We start from the raw sequence: 18769 nt of genomic DNA, 5'->3' as shown, positions 1-18769 counted from the left end.
GGAGCAGTTGCCGTGCCCCCTTCAGGGCCAGGAGCCCGGCGGCAACGGACTCCGCTGTCTCCGGGAGTTCCGCCCCTGGAAAAGGATAACGCAAAAAAAAAAAAAAAAGCTTGTGTCAACCTTTTCCGTGTTGACCTTTTCACCCTGTTGATCTTTTTACCTGTCGATCTTTTCTACTGTCTTCCTTTTCCATGTCAACCTTTTGACCCTGTCGATCCAATGCACGTTGACCATATGGGGTTGATCTTATGACTGTCTATCTAACTGCTGTAGATCATCTATACCACTCCCACCAGGAGCCATTTCCAGAAAGCGGATTATAGGTGTGCACCTCGAAGGGTGCTGGGCAGACTATCAGGTTACTTAGCGGTGGACATTCAGTACGCTTTGCAAGTTACGTCTACTGTCTATTGACGGTTGATGCTCTGTAATTACTAGAGTCTTATTAAACATATCATACTATCATTTATACTTATTTTTTTCTACTATATATAGTCATATTTGTCCATCTTTTGACTAAGTATTCAATACGAGCACCCAATGCCAATGACAACTATGGAGGTGGGAACTAGGAGGAGGATTGGGTGCATGGTCCAGCAGTGGATGATTTCTAGGTTTGTGAATCCCTGCGTTTCAGGGGGGAAATGCATCAAATGTTCTGAGTACAAGTGGAAAAGTTGCCAATCGCTACCAGTTTCTAGATAACATATATAAAGGTCTGTACTGTATGTTCTATAAAGAAGTTGCTTTTTACTTTTTAGTAATACAGATGTCATCTATAATAATCATATTTCATTTATTGGATTGGCTAGGCAAAACGAGTGTGGATCACTGGGATGACCAGAATTAGGTAGAAAGTCAATAGGTCGACACAAAACAGGTCGACACATTTTTTATCTCTTTTCTGGGTGTCACTCTCTATGTTAAACCACATGTGACCCCAATTATTGTGCCGCTTCGCTCGCCACGCTTTGGGCAAGGTGCCTCCGCTCTGCTACCGCTGCGCTCGGCACAGGTTACTATTCCCAATTGTAGTCCACATGGATGGTAAGTGATGATAAAATTGGGGGGGGGGGGAACAACAAAACCCCCCAAAACTTACGTGAACATATGTGTATCTACAATTTTCACGTCGACCATTTGAACCTGTCGACCTTTTGTGCTGTTCAACCTTAAGCACTGTCGACCTTTTACGTGTTGACCTTTTGACCATGTCGACCTTTTGTGCTTGTCGTCCATATGGGGTCTACCTATTGACCGTCGACCTACTGACTGACGACCTATCATCCAGAACCCAGGCTAAACATGGAAAGGTGTGGATTAATTACACCTTGTTCAAAATATGTTTCTTTTTATATATATATATATAGAAATATCAGAGGTTTTCCTTTGTAGTAATATTGATATGCTACATACCACTATATATTATAGAAACAGCCACTGGAGGAATTACTAACATACCAAAACTTGGCGCACTGTGTAACGTCATATCCCGAATGACTCTTGTACCAAAGCAAGACCAGATCAAGAGGAACTGTTGTGCCACCCTCTTCAATAAGCCGGGTTTTTTGGATGCTACCTAGAATAGTAAACAAATGTAACGTACAGCAAGCAAAGGCAGGTGTATCTCTCGTACAGGTATAATTACAATAAGCACCTCCACTTTATATGAACTATTTTTTTTTTACCTAATTGTGCATCACCAAACATAAATCAAGAAATACTGGCCCTCAGTTGTTCGCTCGCAAGCTGCTTTTAGCAGCATTGCACACGCTAAGCCGCCGCCTACTGGGAGTGAATCTTAGCTTAGCAAAATTGCGAACAAAAGATTCTCAAAATTGCGAATAGAAATTTCTTTGCAGTTTCTGAGCAGCGCAAGACTTACTCTGCCACTGCGATCAGTTCAGTCAGTTTCGTTCCTGGTTTGATGTCACAAACACACCCAGCGTTCGCCCAGACACTCCCCCGTTTCTCCAGCCACTCCCGCGTTTTTCCCAGAAACGGTAGCGTTTTTTCACACACTCCCATAAAACAGCCAGTTTCCGCCCAGAAACACCCACTTCCTGTCAATCACATTCCGATCACCAGAACGAAGAAAAAACCTCGTAATGCCGTGAGTAAAATACCAAACTTCTTAGTAAATTTACTTGGCGCAGTCGCAGTGCGAACATTGCGCATGCGCAATTAGCGGAAAATCGCTGGGATGCGAAGAAAATTACAGAGCGAACAACTCGGAATGAGGGCCACTATCACTTAGGATGGGATGTAGTTATGTGACCAACCTCTTAGTACAGTCCATGGATTCCAAATCCCCCCACATCCTAATGTTATTTGTACAATGTCCACTATACAAGACTATTAAGGCTCGAGTTGAAGAAAGTGCTTTTTAGTGAACAGTAGAAAATACAAATTTGCTGTGTTCTTTTTAATTTGGTGGCTGTTCTGTGCTACATTCCCATTTATGTGGTTCAAACAATAGCTTGAAAGGCACAGCTTGGGACATACTGTATATGATTTTATTGTCCAGTTTAAGCTGCACAATTATTGCATACAGTATGGGGCTCCACCAGATATTACTGATGACTGGTTTTTAAAAGTCAAAAATGCCATCAGCGTTTAATGTGAGCTGGCTGATCAGATGGTCAGATCTGTCCAATTAGGCTTAATTATATGTCTGGTGACCAGATCTAAATATGTGTGTGTGCGACCACTGTAATACAACATGTTCATACGTGAGCTTTATACATGGAAGTAGTATGTTTTCAGACTTATTTCCTGTGCCTGTTTATCTGCAGTCAATAGAACCCACAGAACAATGGCCCTCATTCCGAGTTGTTCGCTCACTAGCTGCTTATAGCAGCCGTGCAAACGCTAAGCCGCCACCCTCTGGGAATGTATATTAGCTTAGCAGAAGTGCGAACGAAAGGATCGCAGCGCTGCTACAAAAAAAGATTGTGCAGTTTCTGACCAGCTCGAGACCTACTCCTACCTTGCGGTCACTTCAGACAATTTAGTTCCTGTATTGACGTCACGAACACGCCCTGCGTTCGGCCAGCCACGCCTGCGTTTCCTGCGGCACGCCTGCGTTTGTATCTGACACGCCTGCATTTTTCCACACTCTCCCCGAAAACGGTCAGTTACCTCCTAGAAACGCCCACTTCATGTCAATCACTCTGCGGCGAGCAGTGTGACTGAAAAGCGTCGCTAGACCTTGTGTGAAACTACTTCGGCTGTTGTGAAAGTACGTCGCGCGTGCGCATTGCGCCGCATACGCATGCGCAGAAGTGCTGTTTTTTTGCCTGATCGCTGCGCTGCGACCGAAAACAGCTAGCGAACAAATCGGAATGACCACCAATAAGAGATGTTCAGCACAGCATGCAGGGACTATGGGGATGATATAGCAACCTAAAAAGGTGAAGGGGAGAATTTGCCCATAGCAAATCATTTGTATAATACATTCTATAAAATGATAGCTTATTGGTTGCTATGGGCAACTTCACTTATCTTTTTTAGAAGATTTGATTCACATGTAATCATGACGTCTGAATGCGTAGGAATAGAACATAATGAACATAATTTTTAAAACATTTACAAATCATCCTTTTATCAACTGGGGGATGTCAATGTAAGAAAACTGTATTGACTATAATGGGCAAAACCATGTGCACTGCAGGTGGTGCAGATATAACAGGTGCAGAGAGTGTTAGACTTGGGTCGGATGTGTTCAAACTCAGGGGCAGATGTATTAAGCCTAGAGAAGTGATAAAGCAGTGATAAGTGCAAGGTGATAACGCACCAGCCAATCAGCTACTAACTGTCAATTTACATATTGGAGCTGATTTGCTGGTTCGTTATCACATTGCACTTATCACTGTTTTATCACTGCTTTATCACTTCTCCAGGCTTAATACATCTGCCCCTGAAATCTAAATTGCAGTGTAAAAATAAAGCAGCAAGTATTTACCCTGCACAGAAACAAAATAACCCACCCAAATCTAACTCTCCCTGCACGTTATATCTGCCCCACCAGCAGTGCACATGGGGGGTCATTCCGAGTTGTTCGCTCGCAAGCTGCTTTTAGCAGCTTTGCACATGCTAAGCCGCCGCCTACTGGGAGTGAATCTTAGCTTCTTAAAATTGCGAACGAAAGATTCGCAATGTTGCGATAAGACATCTCTGTGCAGTTTCTGAGTAACTCGAAACTTACTCGGCATCTGCGATCAGTTCAGTGCTTGTCGTTCCCGGTTTGACGTCACAAACACACCCAGCGTTCGCCCAGACACTACTCCGTTTCTCCAGCCACTCCCGCGTTTTTAACGGTAGCGTTTTTTCACACACACCCATAAAACGGCCAGTTTCCGCCCATAAACACCCACTTCCTGTCAATCACAGTACGATCACCAGAACGAAGAAAAAACCGTGAGTAAAATTCCTAACTGCATAGCAAATTTACTTGGCGCAGTCGCAGTGCGAACATTGCGCATGCGCACTAAGCGGAAAAACGCTGCGATGCGAAGAAATTTACCGAGCGAACAACTCGGAATGACCCCCATGGTTTTGCCCATTAGAGGAAAATGTTGTTTTGCAATCAGCCTTGAATTAGGCCCTATATCCTTTTTCATTATTGCCTTATAGTAATATACCACATTAAATAGAATTAATATGTCAACTTACTTTTACGACACATCTGTCTACCATGGAATCCAGCCAATCAATGTATGATTCAATTGGGGATTGTTCTTCTAACAGATGATCAAACTCCTGATACACTGCAACGATGAAACATTAGTAGGTCAGTTTTCAGGTTTCTAAACCTGAACTGTGTGCCATGTCATTAGCGTCCATTTATTATGCGTAGCACAAAACACCTCGGTACACATGATGTGCAGAGGGACAGCCAGGCCCATTTAGCTGGTGCATTTGTGCAAGGAGAAGCAGACAGCATGTCCAAGCTGCATGTACGCTGCAGAGTGTCCATATTGTACATTTTAACTGAGCTCCATTCAGACTGAAACCCATACCTTAGTAATACATTTGCTGAACACTCATAGAAAAAGATTTTAACACATTTTAAAAGACAATCGGTATATTATATGTTTATGTTGTGAGCACTAGAAAGATTTTATTCAGTTTAAAATAACTATATTCAAGTCAGGGAAAGGCTTATTCTGCCTGGGGTCCAGCACATGTAAGTGACCCATGGTACAACATCAGATGTTTACAGTAAAATATTGCTATTGAAAGGAGAGTAGAGGAGATCACTCAGCTTGGGAGTTTCTCGTTAATGGCATTAACAGTTTTTTTGGCTTACGGTCATTTGGTCGACAGTCATTAGGTCGACCACTATTGGCCGACATGCATTAGGTCGACATGGTCATTAGGTAGACATGTACTAGGTCGACATGGAAAAAGGTCGACATGAGTTTCACTTTTTTGACCTTTTTCATACTTTATGATCCACATGGACTACAATTGGGAATGGTATCCTGTGCCGAGCGCAGCGAGGCACCTTGCCCAAAGCCGCGAGCCATGCGAGGGCACACAGTGCACTAATTGGGGTTGCCCGTTAGTTTTACGAAGAAAACGACACCAAAAAAAGTTAAAAAACCTCATGTTGACCTTTTTCCATGTCGACCTTGTTCATGTCGACCTAATGACCATGTTGACCTAGTGACCCTGTCGATCTAATGCATGTCAACCAATAGTGGTCAACCAAATGACTGTCGACCTAAGTCTAGTCGACCAAATGACCCATTCCCGTTTTTTTTACCAAAGTTTTCAGGAGACATCTGATGGACCATTGAGAACTAGTAGATGGTCACAGAGGCTATATTCAGCCAGGGTCGGACTGGCCCACAGGGGAACAGGGGAAACCACCGGTAGGCCCCACTGCCTGTGGGCCCACCTCCTCCTCTAGGGATTAGGTTCCAGGCTGTATCCTAGTGTACTTTAATTATACATTATACATATGTTACCTTATACGGCACAGGACTATGGGACCAGCCCATGCACTCTCTTACGGTTAGGTGGGCCTCTGTGGTGGTTGGCCACACCTCCACTATTGCCTGGCCACATCCTTAAGCATGGGCCCCTACTACTGCACTTCCCCGGTTGGGCCCTTCTTGCCCCAGTCCGACACTGTTTACAGCGTCTGGGTAATGCTGAATGCAAGTGCAGTATTAAGTATAATTGTAGGGAAGAAAAAAAGCAATTGCCCTTCTGTTCCCTTTGCCGGCTATCCTCTAATCCAAGTGAGGTCCAGGATGAATTGCTTCTCTACAAACTCTCTTCTGGTAGTCGATTAGAATACTCATCCCTAAATTGTATTAATGTAAAGTGATTTCTAGTATTCTACAGGAGTCAGTTCAGTAGGTCCTAGCCTCTGGCCTTCACCCACAAGCAAATACCTCCTTCGCTAACCATATCCCCTATTTCCAACCATTTATAATGTAAACCCAGCATAAACCAACTATGAATGATGTCATATCTTCCCTGCCGCTGCTGACACTGTTTATCTGACAGGTCGCATCCTGTGCGACCAGGTCAGATAAAGCACTTGCAGGCATGGTCCCAGTAGAATGAGGGCTGTTGCTCCCTATTGGCTATGAAGAGATCACACAGTAGGGAGCAAACAGGAATTGTTCCAGGATTGCTAACACTGCTGACTGGAAGTACATTTTAGCTGCTGTGTTGGAATGACAGAACATAACAAGTAGGCTGGGTAGGAACATAATGGAAAGTGATAACGCACCAGCCACTATCATTTTTCAAACCCTGGAATGATTGGCTGGTGCGTTATCACCTTCCACTTATCACGTCTGTTTCACTTCTCCAGGCTTAATACTTTTGCACCATAGATACGAAAGCTTTCTTATCCTCTTCAAAACCCGTATGGTGCCCATACACTTGTGAGATAATCGGTGGTAACCTTCGATTTCAACCACATCTGTGAGAGAAATTGAAGGATTGTATGCACATTTTAGGTACCTTTCGACGCGATGCGCGGGCACACCGGTCGAATCTCACGTCTCAAGATAGTATGTGCTGCACTTAATATTTATCGAATCGCAGTGCGATCGCATGTGTTTTTAAAAACACATGCTATATATCGCACTGCGATGTGCGATGGGCACCCGCCGGGAGTGGACGGAGGCCGCTCCCACTCAGCGGTGATGTGCCCATCACGTGATTACCATGTGATCTATCGCATGATCGCATGGTAATCACTTTGGCAGTTCAGGTGCGATGACTGCCAGTGCGATGCCCCAAGATGTCGCGTCGCGGGGCATCACACAAGTGTATGGGCACCATTAGACTGCCACTTTAAAATCTATCTCATTCTTACAGATCAGTGGATATAACGTCTGTTTATTCAGAACATACTGAGCTGTATGGCTTACACTGGATAATGAGTTTCCTGTGTTCGTCTCTGGAGTCCTCTATAGTATATAGACTTTGTTTGGTAATACTATTAAGGTCAACATTCCTCCAGTCTTCCAGCATCTGAAATGTGATATCAGCACTGTGTATTACTGTCCGCGATGCCTGAAATTCACAGAAATTCAATACGACATAAATAAATAAGAAACACAGATTTTACTATATCTTTAAGTATAAAAAGTGGGTTTACAGTTGGCAGCAAAATACTGGTGAGTCCCCAGTGTATTATGGGCCTAATTCAGACCTGATCACTCACTAGAGTTCTTTTGCAGTCCTGTGTTCACATAGTCGCCGCCCACCGGGGAGTGTATTTTAGCTGTGCAAGTGTGCGATCGCATGTGTAGCCGAGCGATACAAAAAATATTTGTGCAGTTTCTGAGTTGCCCAGAACTTACTCAGCCACTGCGATTACTTCAGCCTGTCCGGGGCTGGAATTGACGTCAGACACCTGCCCTGCAAACGCTTGGACACACCTGCGTTTTTCCAACCACTCCCTGAAAACGGTCAGTTGCCACCCACAAACACCTTCTTCCTGTCACTCTCCTTGCGATCGATTGTGCGAATGGATTCTTCATAAAACCCATCGCAAAGCAACAATCCGCTTTGTACCCGTGTGATGCGCCTGTGCATTGCGGTGCATATCTATGCGCAGTTCTGACCTGATCGCAGCGCTGCAAAAAACGCTAGCGAGCGATCAGTTCTGAATTACCCCTTATAAGTACAATTATGCCCAATACAGAACCGCCTTTGGTACACCCTTTTTAACAGACACATGTATGAATAAAGTCACAAAGCTGCGTAACAGGACGTGAAAGGCCACACAGGCGTTTTAATAAAGTTAATGTACCTGTAACAATAAAATAAATATAAATACAAACACAATGACACATAACAACATGGAAACTCCCCCAGCAGTTAATGACTATGAAGTCTGAAAGGAATCCCGGATCACCGTGGAATTTTATCCTTGGTAACCAAACTGTGGGCTACTCTCAAGTTGCATACTCCAGAGAATCAACCTGTCAGACCTTACATTGCTGTGGCTTTAAATAACTGGCTTTCCCTAAGGACTGATTATCTTCATTTTTCCATCCATATGTAAACAGGCCAAATTAACACTTCCCACTCAGCTGTATATGACCCATTCACGCAACCCAATGCCCACAGATTTCATGCATCTACTAGGTGTATGACCCATTCACTCAACCCAATGCCCACAGATTTCATGTGTCTACTAGGTGTATGACCCATTCACTCAACCCAATGTCCACAGATTTCATGTGTCTGCTAGGTGTATGACCCATTCACACAACCGAATGCCCACAGATTTCATGTGTCTGCTAGGTGTATGATCCATTCACTCAACTGAATGCCCACAGATTTCATGTGTCTACTAGGTGTATGATCCATGTATGTGTATGTGTATGGTGCATGAAGGGCCCACCGGGGAATGCCGTGGTAGGGGCCCATGTTTAGGGGTGTGGTCAGTCTCCAGAGGGGGTGTGGCCAGCCGTTACATTGGATTGCCTAACCATTATTGAGTGCATGGGCTGGGCCCATTGACAAATATACAAATACTTTTAGTGCGTGCATGATACTGTACCAGATAAATATTGGCAATGCACTGTAGATAATACATTATAGTCCTGTGCAGTATAAGGTAACATATGTACTGTATAATGTATAATGCACTGTAGATAATACATTATAGTCCTGTGCAGTATAAGGTAACATATGTACTGTATAATGTATAATGTACTGTAGATAATACATTATAGTCCTGTGCAGTATAAGGTAACATATGTATAATGTTTAATTCATGTGCACAGTCTGGAACCTGATCACTAGAGGAGGAGGAGTGCCCCCAGGCAGTGGGGCCCAGCCGTGGTTTCCCCTGTACCTCTGTGGGCCAGTCCGACCCTGCCCACAGATTTCGTGTGTCTACTAGGTGTATGACCCATTCACGCAACCCAATGCCCACAGATTTCATGTGCCTACTAGGTGTATGACCCATTCACACAACCCAATGCCCACAGATTTCATGTGCCTACTAGGTGTATGACCCATTCACACAATCCAATGCCCACAGATTTCATGTGTCTACTAGGTGTATGATCCATTCACGCAACCCAGTGCCCACAGATTTTATGTGTCTACTAGGTGTATGACCCATTCACACCATTCAATTCCCTAACAGATGCAGTGAGTATCTTTCAGATAGACTTTGTGTTGATCTCACTATTCTTAACTAAGGGTGCTGCTGCAGCTCTCCTGTGTTTCCACATGAGGAGGGGCTGGGGTGATTTTTGTTGTTGTTCTGAAAATAGACAATATATATCAGAATATCAGTCATTTATGTAAAAGTACATTTTTGAAGAATACTCACCTGGCACAGATGATTTAATGATGTCTGCCTTCGAAGGATTTGTGAAAACCTTTTAGATACTAGTAGGAAAAGAGAGTAATAAAAATTAGTACCTAGGAGGTTAGACTGGTCCATCCATTCAGTTAAAAGAAAACATACAGACGCACGCCGCTATAGAAGCACGCCGGGCCTATTTTTCCATTGGTGATTGTGGCTTGAAATTGCTCCTCCCACTATCACCCCCACCAACACTGCAACTTCACACAGACCTGGTTTTGTTTAAACAAAAGGAAAGATGGCCAAATGGAGCAGCACCAGGGGGCTTTAGGATGGAGAAGGGCTTTAGGTTTGCCTCTGTTAATATAAACAACTCCCTGTTCTTCAGCATGCTGAAATTATAAAAGCCTATTGATATTACTAACATTCGGTATGAACAAGTGCATCACCGGGTGATAGGTCCCATACCAACCTTTGGATAGACCCCAGCAATGCTGATCTTGTCACATGGGCCTCCTTTACTGCTCCCAATAAAGCTTAGCAGTAACCTCTCCTCAGCATGTGTGGTCTATCTCATACACCCAATACAATGTTCACAAGAGGAACCTTTTGAAAACAGATTCTTCGGCCATCAGAAGGCTGGAATCAAATTCCTGATGGTATGTGACCATCATCTTAGTTTAAACCATCAATGGTACAGTTGAGTGGTTGTAGAGTTGACAGCTGGGTCAGTGTTTATGCCCATGGTGTATTACACCATGGGAGAACACACATCGAAAAGCAGCATGAAATGGTGACAACCAATGCAATCCTGGAATTAAATGGCAAAACCATCACCATCAAGTCGGAAACATGAATAGTGAAGAACCATTGGTTTCCAGTTGCCTTCCCTAGCTGATAGGGCGAGCTTTTGGAAGCAAACGTGACATTGTCTGTGTTTCCTCACTTCCACGTTCCTAAGCCACTGCACCCCCTCCATCGCCTATGGTTCTGCCCCTGACTAGTACAATTGCTGTATTCTTTTTATACATTGTTTCTGTAGCTTAAAAATATAACTCACAAGTAGATAAGTTACTAGCAACTGCCATATTTTTATACTGTATTTCCATCAGAAAGCAGCAGAAACATTTAAAATAATTATCAAAAATTCATATGATCAAGAGTGCTTTTTGCGAACACGATCAGGTACTTTTTATAGTTATTTAAAACATAAAAAATAATAAGAAAAAAAGTCAGCATTACTATTATTATATTTGTTTTATGAGTATTAACATGCTACAACAATAGCCTAGCTCCTGTTCTTGAGCCACAGCTAATCCTTTTTCTTAATTACTGTATGATGGTGAACAGTTTTTCTGAATGGAGAAAGTGTAAAAGCTTTACAATGAGGAAGGATTTATTTGCAGGAGATGGGCTTAGTCTAACGCAGGAACATCGTTAGGAAGGAAAGTCTACCCGCAGAGACAAAGTATTAATCTGCTGCTTTTATTTGTTGTGTATAGATTAAAAGACTTTTGGCACAGAGATATATGCATTATATAAGCTATTGGATAAACTGGACCATAATGGAGTATACTACTATGCATACTCTCTTTAAAAAATAAACTTAAAATTTACGGTATTTTAACCAAACATGCCACTTTTTTTAGAAGTGCTATAGGACATAATATATCAGCTCAAAGTGCCTTTGCAATGAGTTATCAATCACTATTGCAGAATTGAAATGAAATTGGTCTAAATCATTTGTATTATTATGCTGTTATTAACCTTTATTTACATGGTGCCAGCAATTACTTTGAAACAATTACATTTAAAACAACCACTTTTATATAGAAAGTACAAAAACAAAACAAAAAACAACAACAACATATATGAGGATAGACTAATCAGTGAAGTAAGGTAACATCATAACTGGCAACAAATTCATATAACCCAAAGACACAGAAGCCTGGGATGAGCAAACATAAATGATCATTCATAAGTTGGAGCACACTTGGGACATAGGTAGTGCATGGAGAAAACAAGAGGAGATGGGGCCCTGCCCGTAAGAGTCTACATATTAAGGGATATACAGTAGGGTCTATCTGGGATGTGAACTCGAGAAAAAGGGGAGGGGCGAACACAGAGATGAGAGCTAAGTAGGTGAATTGAGCTGACAGGCTTTGAGGAACAGGTGCATTTTAGTAAGACAGTCTGATAAGTAGAGGTAGTGAGTTCCAGAGGGGATCAGTTAAGAAGAAATCCTGGATGCGGAAATGGGAAAAGATAATGAGGTAAGATGACAGAGGAAGAGTTAGGGGGGAGTGAGGATTTAGTTGAGGTCAGAGATGGAGGAAGAAGAAGAGTTATGAAGTACTTTGAAGTGTAGGGTGAGAAGTTTAAATTCAGTTCTGTAAGGAAAGGTGATACAGTGAAAGAGTTAAAAGAGAGTAGAGGACGACTTAAAGCAATGAGATAGGAATATAAGACATGGTACAGTATTGAAGATAGAGGTAAGAGAGGAGAGATGGGAGAAAAGAAGACAAGAGAGTAGGAGGTTACAATACTCCAAGCGAGAGATGACAAGGGCAGGAATAAGGGATTTAGTGGCCTCATTGGTGTAGAAGGGATGAATTTTAGAAATGTTGTGAAGGTGGAAGCAACAAGATTGAGAGATAGCATGAATGCGGGGGATGAAAGAAAGGAAGGAGCCAAGGATGATCCCTATGTGACAGGATAGAGGACAGTGTTGGCAATAGTAAGTTAGAGGTGGAAAGAAAAGCGGGTCCTGGAAGGGGAGAAGACAAAAAGTGAAATAGTAGACATACGTTGAGTTTAAGAAAATGCTGAGACTTTGAAGAATATATATGGAATAGACAGTTGGAGATGAGAGAGACAGCGGAGAGGAAAGGTCAGGGTAGATTTGATCATCAGAATAAATGTATTGTAGACCAAATGATCTGAGTAGTTCACAACGGGAGGAGGCATATAGAGATTGGTACCAAGAACAGAAGGAAAGTGTAGGTTGGCCAGCACATGTGGGAAAAGGAAGAGCAGGAGAATTATTATGATAGAAAAATCATGGCGATAGTTCTGATATTTGGAGGGAAAAAAAGATTCAAACTTCAGGGCTTTAAGGGAAGAGGAGTGGAGGGGAGGACTGAGGAGGGAGTTGAAGGTACCAAAAGACATCATGGGTTGGATGATTGGAAGGTGATGAGAGATTTGATGTTTGTAGAGGGAAAAAGCAAAGCAGTAAGAGATGAGCATAAATTTGAATTGAGGGAAGTCAGGGAGCAAACAAGATCTTCTCAAATGCCATTACACAGTGTGGGAACCTCTATGGGGCTAAGTCTAGGAAGCCAGGGTTGGGATGAGGATAGTCAGAGGTTGAAAACAACTACCAAAGCAAAAGAGTCAAAGGCAGAAGCAAGGGCACATGTATAGAGGGAAATAACCTTGTCAGGGAATAAAGGAAGATGAAGGATGGGTGAGAGTCTAGGGGAGCAGAAAAAGTCAGGGCCAAGGGCATCAAGGTTGAACCAAGTGATGGTTATCTTGAAAGAGTGGATCAAGGAACAAGTTAGAGATAGGAAATAGTAGATGAGGTGATGGTCACAGAGAGGAAGAGGGAAGTTGGTGAAGTCAGAGACATCACAATGATAGGTAAAGATGAGGCAAAATGAATAACCACTCAATTGAGAAAGGGAAGAAGGCCAATGAGTAAAGGTCAGGGAGGAAGAAAAGGAGAGAAGGTAGAAGAACCAGAATCTGTCAGTTAGGGATATTGAAGTCACCCATGATGAGAAGGGGAGAACTTCTGGTATTAATGTCATTAATATGGGGCATGAAAATGATAGGAGTGAAGGAATATTGCTTGGACCCCGACCTTATAGTCCAATTTAAAGCTGTATATTGGACTTTTGGAGTTAAGGTGCAATTTTTTGCAAATCATACCATCCAAAAAGAATCATTTTAATCAACATTTTCTCCTTATCATATAAAATTAAATATACTGTAAAGTGAGATTGCAATTTTTTTAGGAAAACTTGCTCTACACAAATGCTATGATCTATTCCTCTGAATGACCACAAAACAACCAAATGAATTGGTCTTCCACATACATATCTGGCACAAGATTGATGAGCCAAGCAAGGACATTGCAAATACATCCTCTTACTATCAATTGAATTCAAATATATTTCTTGCAACCAGTTTTGATCATTGGTTCTGGTATCTCTACCTAGTTACTCATCCGGAACCCCAAAATTGCATATTCAGTAGTTAGAATAAGTTGCATGGATTGGGGATCATGGGACCTGATATAGGCTCCAATGTGACGGAACCTAGAGGAGTTTCAAATGCTAAAGTCTTGTCAGAATGCAATATTTTAAATATTTAAAGTTCAGCTGTGTAATGAAATTGGAAGGAAATACTCTATTAAACTTTACTTTTTAACGGACCTGCAGCTCAATAATAATGGAACACAGAATAAAATATTTATCATTTAGCCTTCATATATGATCATTCAGGAATTATTTCCTACTCATTTAACTGCTTTAAAAATTAATTTGACTGCATTCATCAGTGATCATTCCAACATATTCTCTTACACACACAAACCAAAAGAACAGAAATCAAATCAATACCTACGCTCAAATTTAATATTCCGTAAATTTTCCGGAAGGTCATGGAGGGCAACTTTCAACCATTCGTCCAGCTGCTTGGCAAATTTTCGTATCACTTGCGTCAAACTTAAAGGCGAAGAATCAAAATATTTGGTCATGATTGGATTTTAGAAAATAAAGAGATGTTTTGCAAGAAATGCAATGAAAATCTGTGGCCATAGCTAAAATTATAATTTTATTGCCAAGTGTATTGGAACATTTTGAAGTGAGTGCAAAGCTTCCATCAATATTATGGTGCCACTGCAAAGCTAAGTGCATAGAAGATAGAACATTAGCTCAGAAACTGTAAATTGGATTTTTGTGAAGGTTAAGGCTAATCTGGCAACAGCATTATAAAACTAAATACATTAGAGTGCAGAACTTTACCTACAGGGATCTACTGTACTTTTGTAAGTACAGCAGCAGACTGTCAAATTCAACAGTGGATCTGCTGCTACAAGAGTACAGCAGTATTGGCTACGAAATGGGTACAGATGGACTCTAGTTTTGGTTAAATTTAATACAGGTTGAGTATCCCATATCCAAATATTCCGAAATACGGAATATTCCGAAATACGGACTTTTTTGAGTGAGAGTGAGATAGTGAAACTTTTGTTTTTTGATGGCTCAATGTACACAAACTTTGTTTAATACACAAAGTTATTAAAAATATTGTATTAAATGACCTTCATGCTGTGTGTATAAGTTGTATATAAAACATAAATTAATTGTGTGAATGTACACACACTTTGTTTAATGCACAAAGTTATCAAAAATATTGGCTAAAATTAACTTCAGGCTGTGTGTATAAGATGTATATGTAACATATATGCATTCTGTGCTTAGATTTAGGTCCCATCACCATGATATCTCATTATGGGATGCAATTATTCCAAAATACGGAAAAATCCGATATCCAAAATACCTCTGGTCCCAAGCATTTTGGATAAGGGATACTCAACCTGTATAGGCATCAGCCCAAAACAGTTTTATATTCTCTACTCTCGATAGATGACTTATAATTAGACCTATACTGTCCAAGCCACTTCAAGTTCACTGCAAAGATTTCTGAATCAGTGGCTAGACCTGCACTAAGCAGGACAAAGTAACATACAGTAAGATAATAACACCATAGCAAATAGCAATAATGCACTTTGACTTAATGCACCAACCTGTCGGGCAAAGCTTGTAACACAGTTGGCATCAATACACCAGAGATCGCTTTATATAGTATGGAATCACACACACCCACTATGTTTACCACGGTGGACGAGCCCAGAACCGGCAACATATGGGGTGGCATTCCTTGCCAAAAGTGCAGAAGAAAACTCTGAACCTGCAAAATAGAGACAACCATTGAATAATGGGGTTGGATTACTCAGGTCATTGCTGTTTCTAAATCCAAAATCATCCCTGTTTCTGATCCACAAAGTAAAAGCACCTACAGCTACTAGCAACACCCTCAACTTGCTGTGACCACTCCTTCCATATGATAGGCTTACCGCTGTTACCCACAAAAAGTTAGGACCGTTGATAAATACATTTTGAACATCACAATCTTACTACAATATTTGGCATAACGGGTATAATAGTGAGTACACTGCTGACCCCTGTCCACCCTATTTAAAACAAATGTTAAATAAATTATACAAATATAACCTATGGAAAATTGAATGGGGACAATTATCAGCAGCACCAGTCGCCAGCTGTCAGGCCGTTTCCTTGGCAACTCATGGACACAAACATCACAAACTTGCTTGACAGTCCATAGACGTGCACATAGCATAATGGTCAGCAATGTCTGCATTTGCAGACATCACTTAGAATTGAATCTCAGAGCTTGCGTACTGAAAAGCTGGCTGCTTCCTGTTTTACCACAATGTGATAAGCAGTGAAAAGAGTGGAGAAGTGAGCGAGAGGAGAACTTGCCCATGGCAACCAATCAGCACTGAAGTAACATTTATCATTTACATACTATAAAATTATACAGAGTAGCTGATTGGTTGCCATGGGTGAATTCTCCATTGGCTCACTTCTCCATTCTTTTCACTGCTCAGTACATCTCCCGCCAAAGGCCTTATTTAATAAACACTGCAGTGTAGCCCTGAAAAATTTATATTGCTCATCGCTGCATATCGTACTCATAAGGAATTTTCTCCAGTGATATTTACCAATGTGCAGTTTCCAGGACACAGTACCGATTAAAGCCCGTTCCGGCAATAAGTAAGAAGCAAAGTGATAACCTACTCTATCACTACTTTACCTCTGGTGGAAAGAAATGTTGTGATTGTGTAGTATCTGTAGTCCACCAAAGATTTATTGCATTGATTTCTATATAAATAAAATTATTATTATAATATTATTATTTCCAACTGGGCTTTCCCATGGGTAACAGAGATGGCACTAGTCACTGCAGGCAAGTTCCGAGAAGCTGGGAATTTCTGGGCTTATTAAATAGCCGCCCTCATAGAAAACTCTGCGGATGGCTGTGGTGAGCTCTGTTGCGTGAAAAGTAGGAGATATCTCCGATATCTCTTTCTTTACAGCTTTGATAAATAAGTGTGAAACTTAATTTAGCCTTAAACATGTTTTAAGTATGAGTGATTTGAAAGGCACAAAAATAGGATTTTAATTACCTACCGGTAAATCCTTTTCTCGTAGTCCACAAGGGATATTTGGGGAATCTAGTACAATGGGTATAGACGGGGTCCAAAGGAGCCAGTGCACTTTAAATCTCTTCAACTGGGTGTGCTGGCTCCTCCCCTCTATGCCCCCTCCCACAGGCAGTTATAGGTAAAACAGTGCTCGAAGGAGAAAGGACATACTTGAGAGAAGGAACACAACAACAATGAGTGGCGAGATTTACACATCAGCACACCACTAACATAAAAAAACAACCAGCAACGGCTGGTTACAAAACAGCAACAGCTGAACAGGTAACCATATAAAAGACGACCTGCAAAAAAGTCAACACACTGAGGTGGGCACCCAATATCCCTTATGGACTACGAGAAAAGGATTTACCGGTCGGTAATTAAAATCCTATTTTCTCTAGCATCCATAAGGGATATTGGGGGAATCTAGTATGATGGGGACATCCCAAAGCTTCCAGAACAGGCAGGAATGTGAAGAGACGTCTGCAGCACCGTCTGCCCAAAATGGGAATCATCTTTGGCCAGAGTATCAAACCTGTGGAACTTCACAAAGGTGTTCTTCCCCAACCAGGTAAGAGATTGGCATAGTTGCAAGGCCGAGACTCCACGGGCAGCCGCCCAGGAAGACCCCACCGATCTTGTAGAGTAGGCCTTCAGAGACTGAGGAACAGGTAAGGCTGCCGACACATAGGCCTGTTGGACAATAAGCCTAAACCAACGAGCAATGGACTGCTTTGAAGCAGGGCAACCCTTTTTCTGTGCATCATAAAGCACAAACAAGAATCCATCTTTCTGATGGGAGCTGTTCTTTTGACATAGATCTTCAAGGCTCGCACAGCGGGGTCATTCCGACCCGTTCTCACGCAGTGGTTTATCGCTGCAGTACGAACGGGTGCGGAAAGCGCATGCGCAGCGGGCGCCATGTGCGATGTTGTCCAGGGACAGGGGTCGCCAGGTTACGTTGCGTCTAAAGAAGAAAGCGGTCGCAGGACGGACCGCAAAGAAGATTGACAGGAAGAAGGCGTACCTGGGCAGATCCGGACTGTTTGGAGCCGTTTTCGGGGAGTGATGCCGTTCCCATCATCGCTGGATCCAGCGCACAGGGTAAGTAGGTATAGGCCTAGTCTAGTTTTGCTTGAATTTTTTTTACCTTAGCAGGGCTGCACAAGCGATCGCAGCCCTGCTAAGCTAACATACACTCTACCATAGGCGTGTACTAGTTGATCGCAGCAGCAGCAAAAAGTTGCTGGCTGTGATCAACTCGGAATGACCACCAGCATCCAATGCCTCCAGAGGAGCAGAAGTGGCATAACTTGACGGAACCACAAAAGGTTGATTCAAGTGGAATGCAGAGACGACCTTTGTCAGGAACTGCTGCCTAGTGCTGAGCTCTGCTCTGTCCTCATAAAAGACCAAGTAAGGACTTTTACACGATAAGGCCCTCAATTCTGAGATACGCTTAGCAGAAGCCCCCAATAACATCACCGTTTTCCATGTGAGATACTTGTATTCTACCATCATCAGAGGTTTAAACCAGGAGGACTGTAGAAATTCCAACACTACATTCAAATCCCAGGGTGCCGTGGGCGGCACAAAAGGAGATTTAATGTGAAGCACCCCTTGCAAGAAGGTCTGAACTTCTAGCAAAACTGCAAATTTCTTATGGA

General features: G+C 42.2%; 1 protein-coding gene across 5 annotated transcripts in view; it reads right to left on the bottom strand.

The window, feature by feature from the left end:
* Window positions 1-18769, bottom strand: part of RFX4 (regulatory factor X4) — a 242988-nt gene that overhangs the window by 63580 nt on the left and 160639 nt on the right. For all 5 annotated transcript variants that reach the window (XM_063928437.1, XM_063928435.1, XM_063928438.1 and 2 more), the window contains 6 exons: window positions 15621-15784; window positions 14435-14535; window positions 9827-9885; window positions 7401-7545; window positions 4675-4769; window positions 1462-1579 (listed from right to left, as the gene is read on the bottom strand). In XM_063928437.1, coding sequence (XP_063784507.1) covers window positions 1462-1579; window positions 4675-4769; window positions 7401-7545; window positions 9827-9885; window positions 14435-14535; window positions 15621-15784 — 682 coding nt within the window. The remainder of the gene's footprint in view (window positions 1-1461; window positions 1580-4674; window positions 4770-7400; window positions 7546-9826; window positions 9886-14434; window positions 14536-15620; window positions 15785-18769) is intronic.

Source organism: Pseudophryne corroboree, chromosome 6 (assembly GCF_028390025.1).
Source record: "Pseudophryne corroboree isolate aPseCor3 chromosome 6, aPseCor3.hap2, whole genome shotgun sequence".
NCBI lineage: Eukaryota > Metazoa > Chordata > Amphibia > Anura > Myobatrachidae > Pseudophryne > Pseudophryne corroboree.
This window is presented reverse-complemented; position numbering and strand designations above follow the sequence as displayed.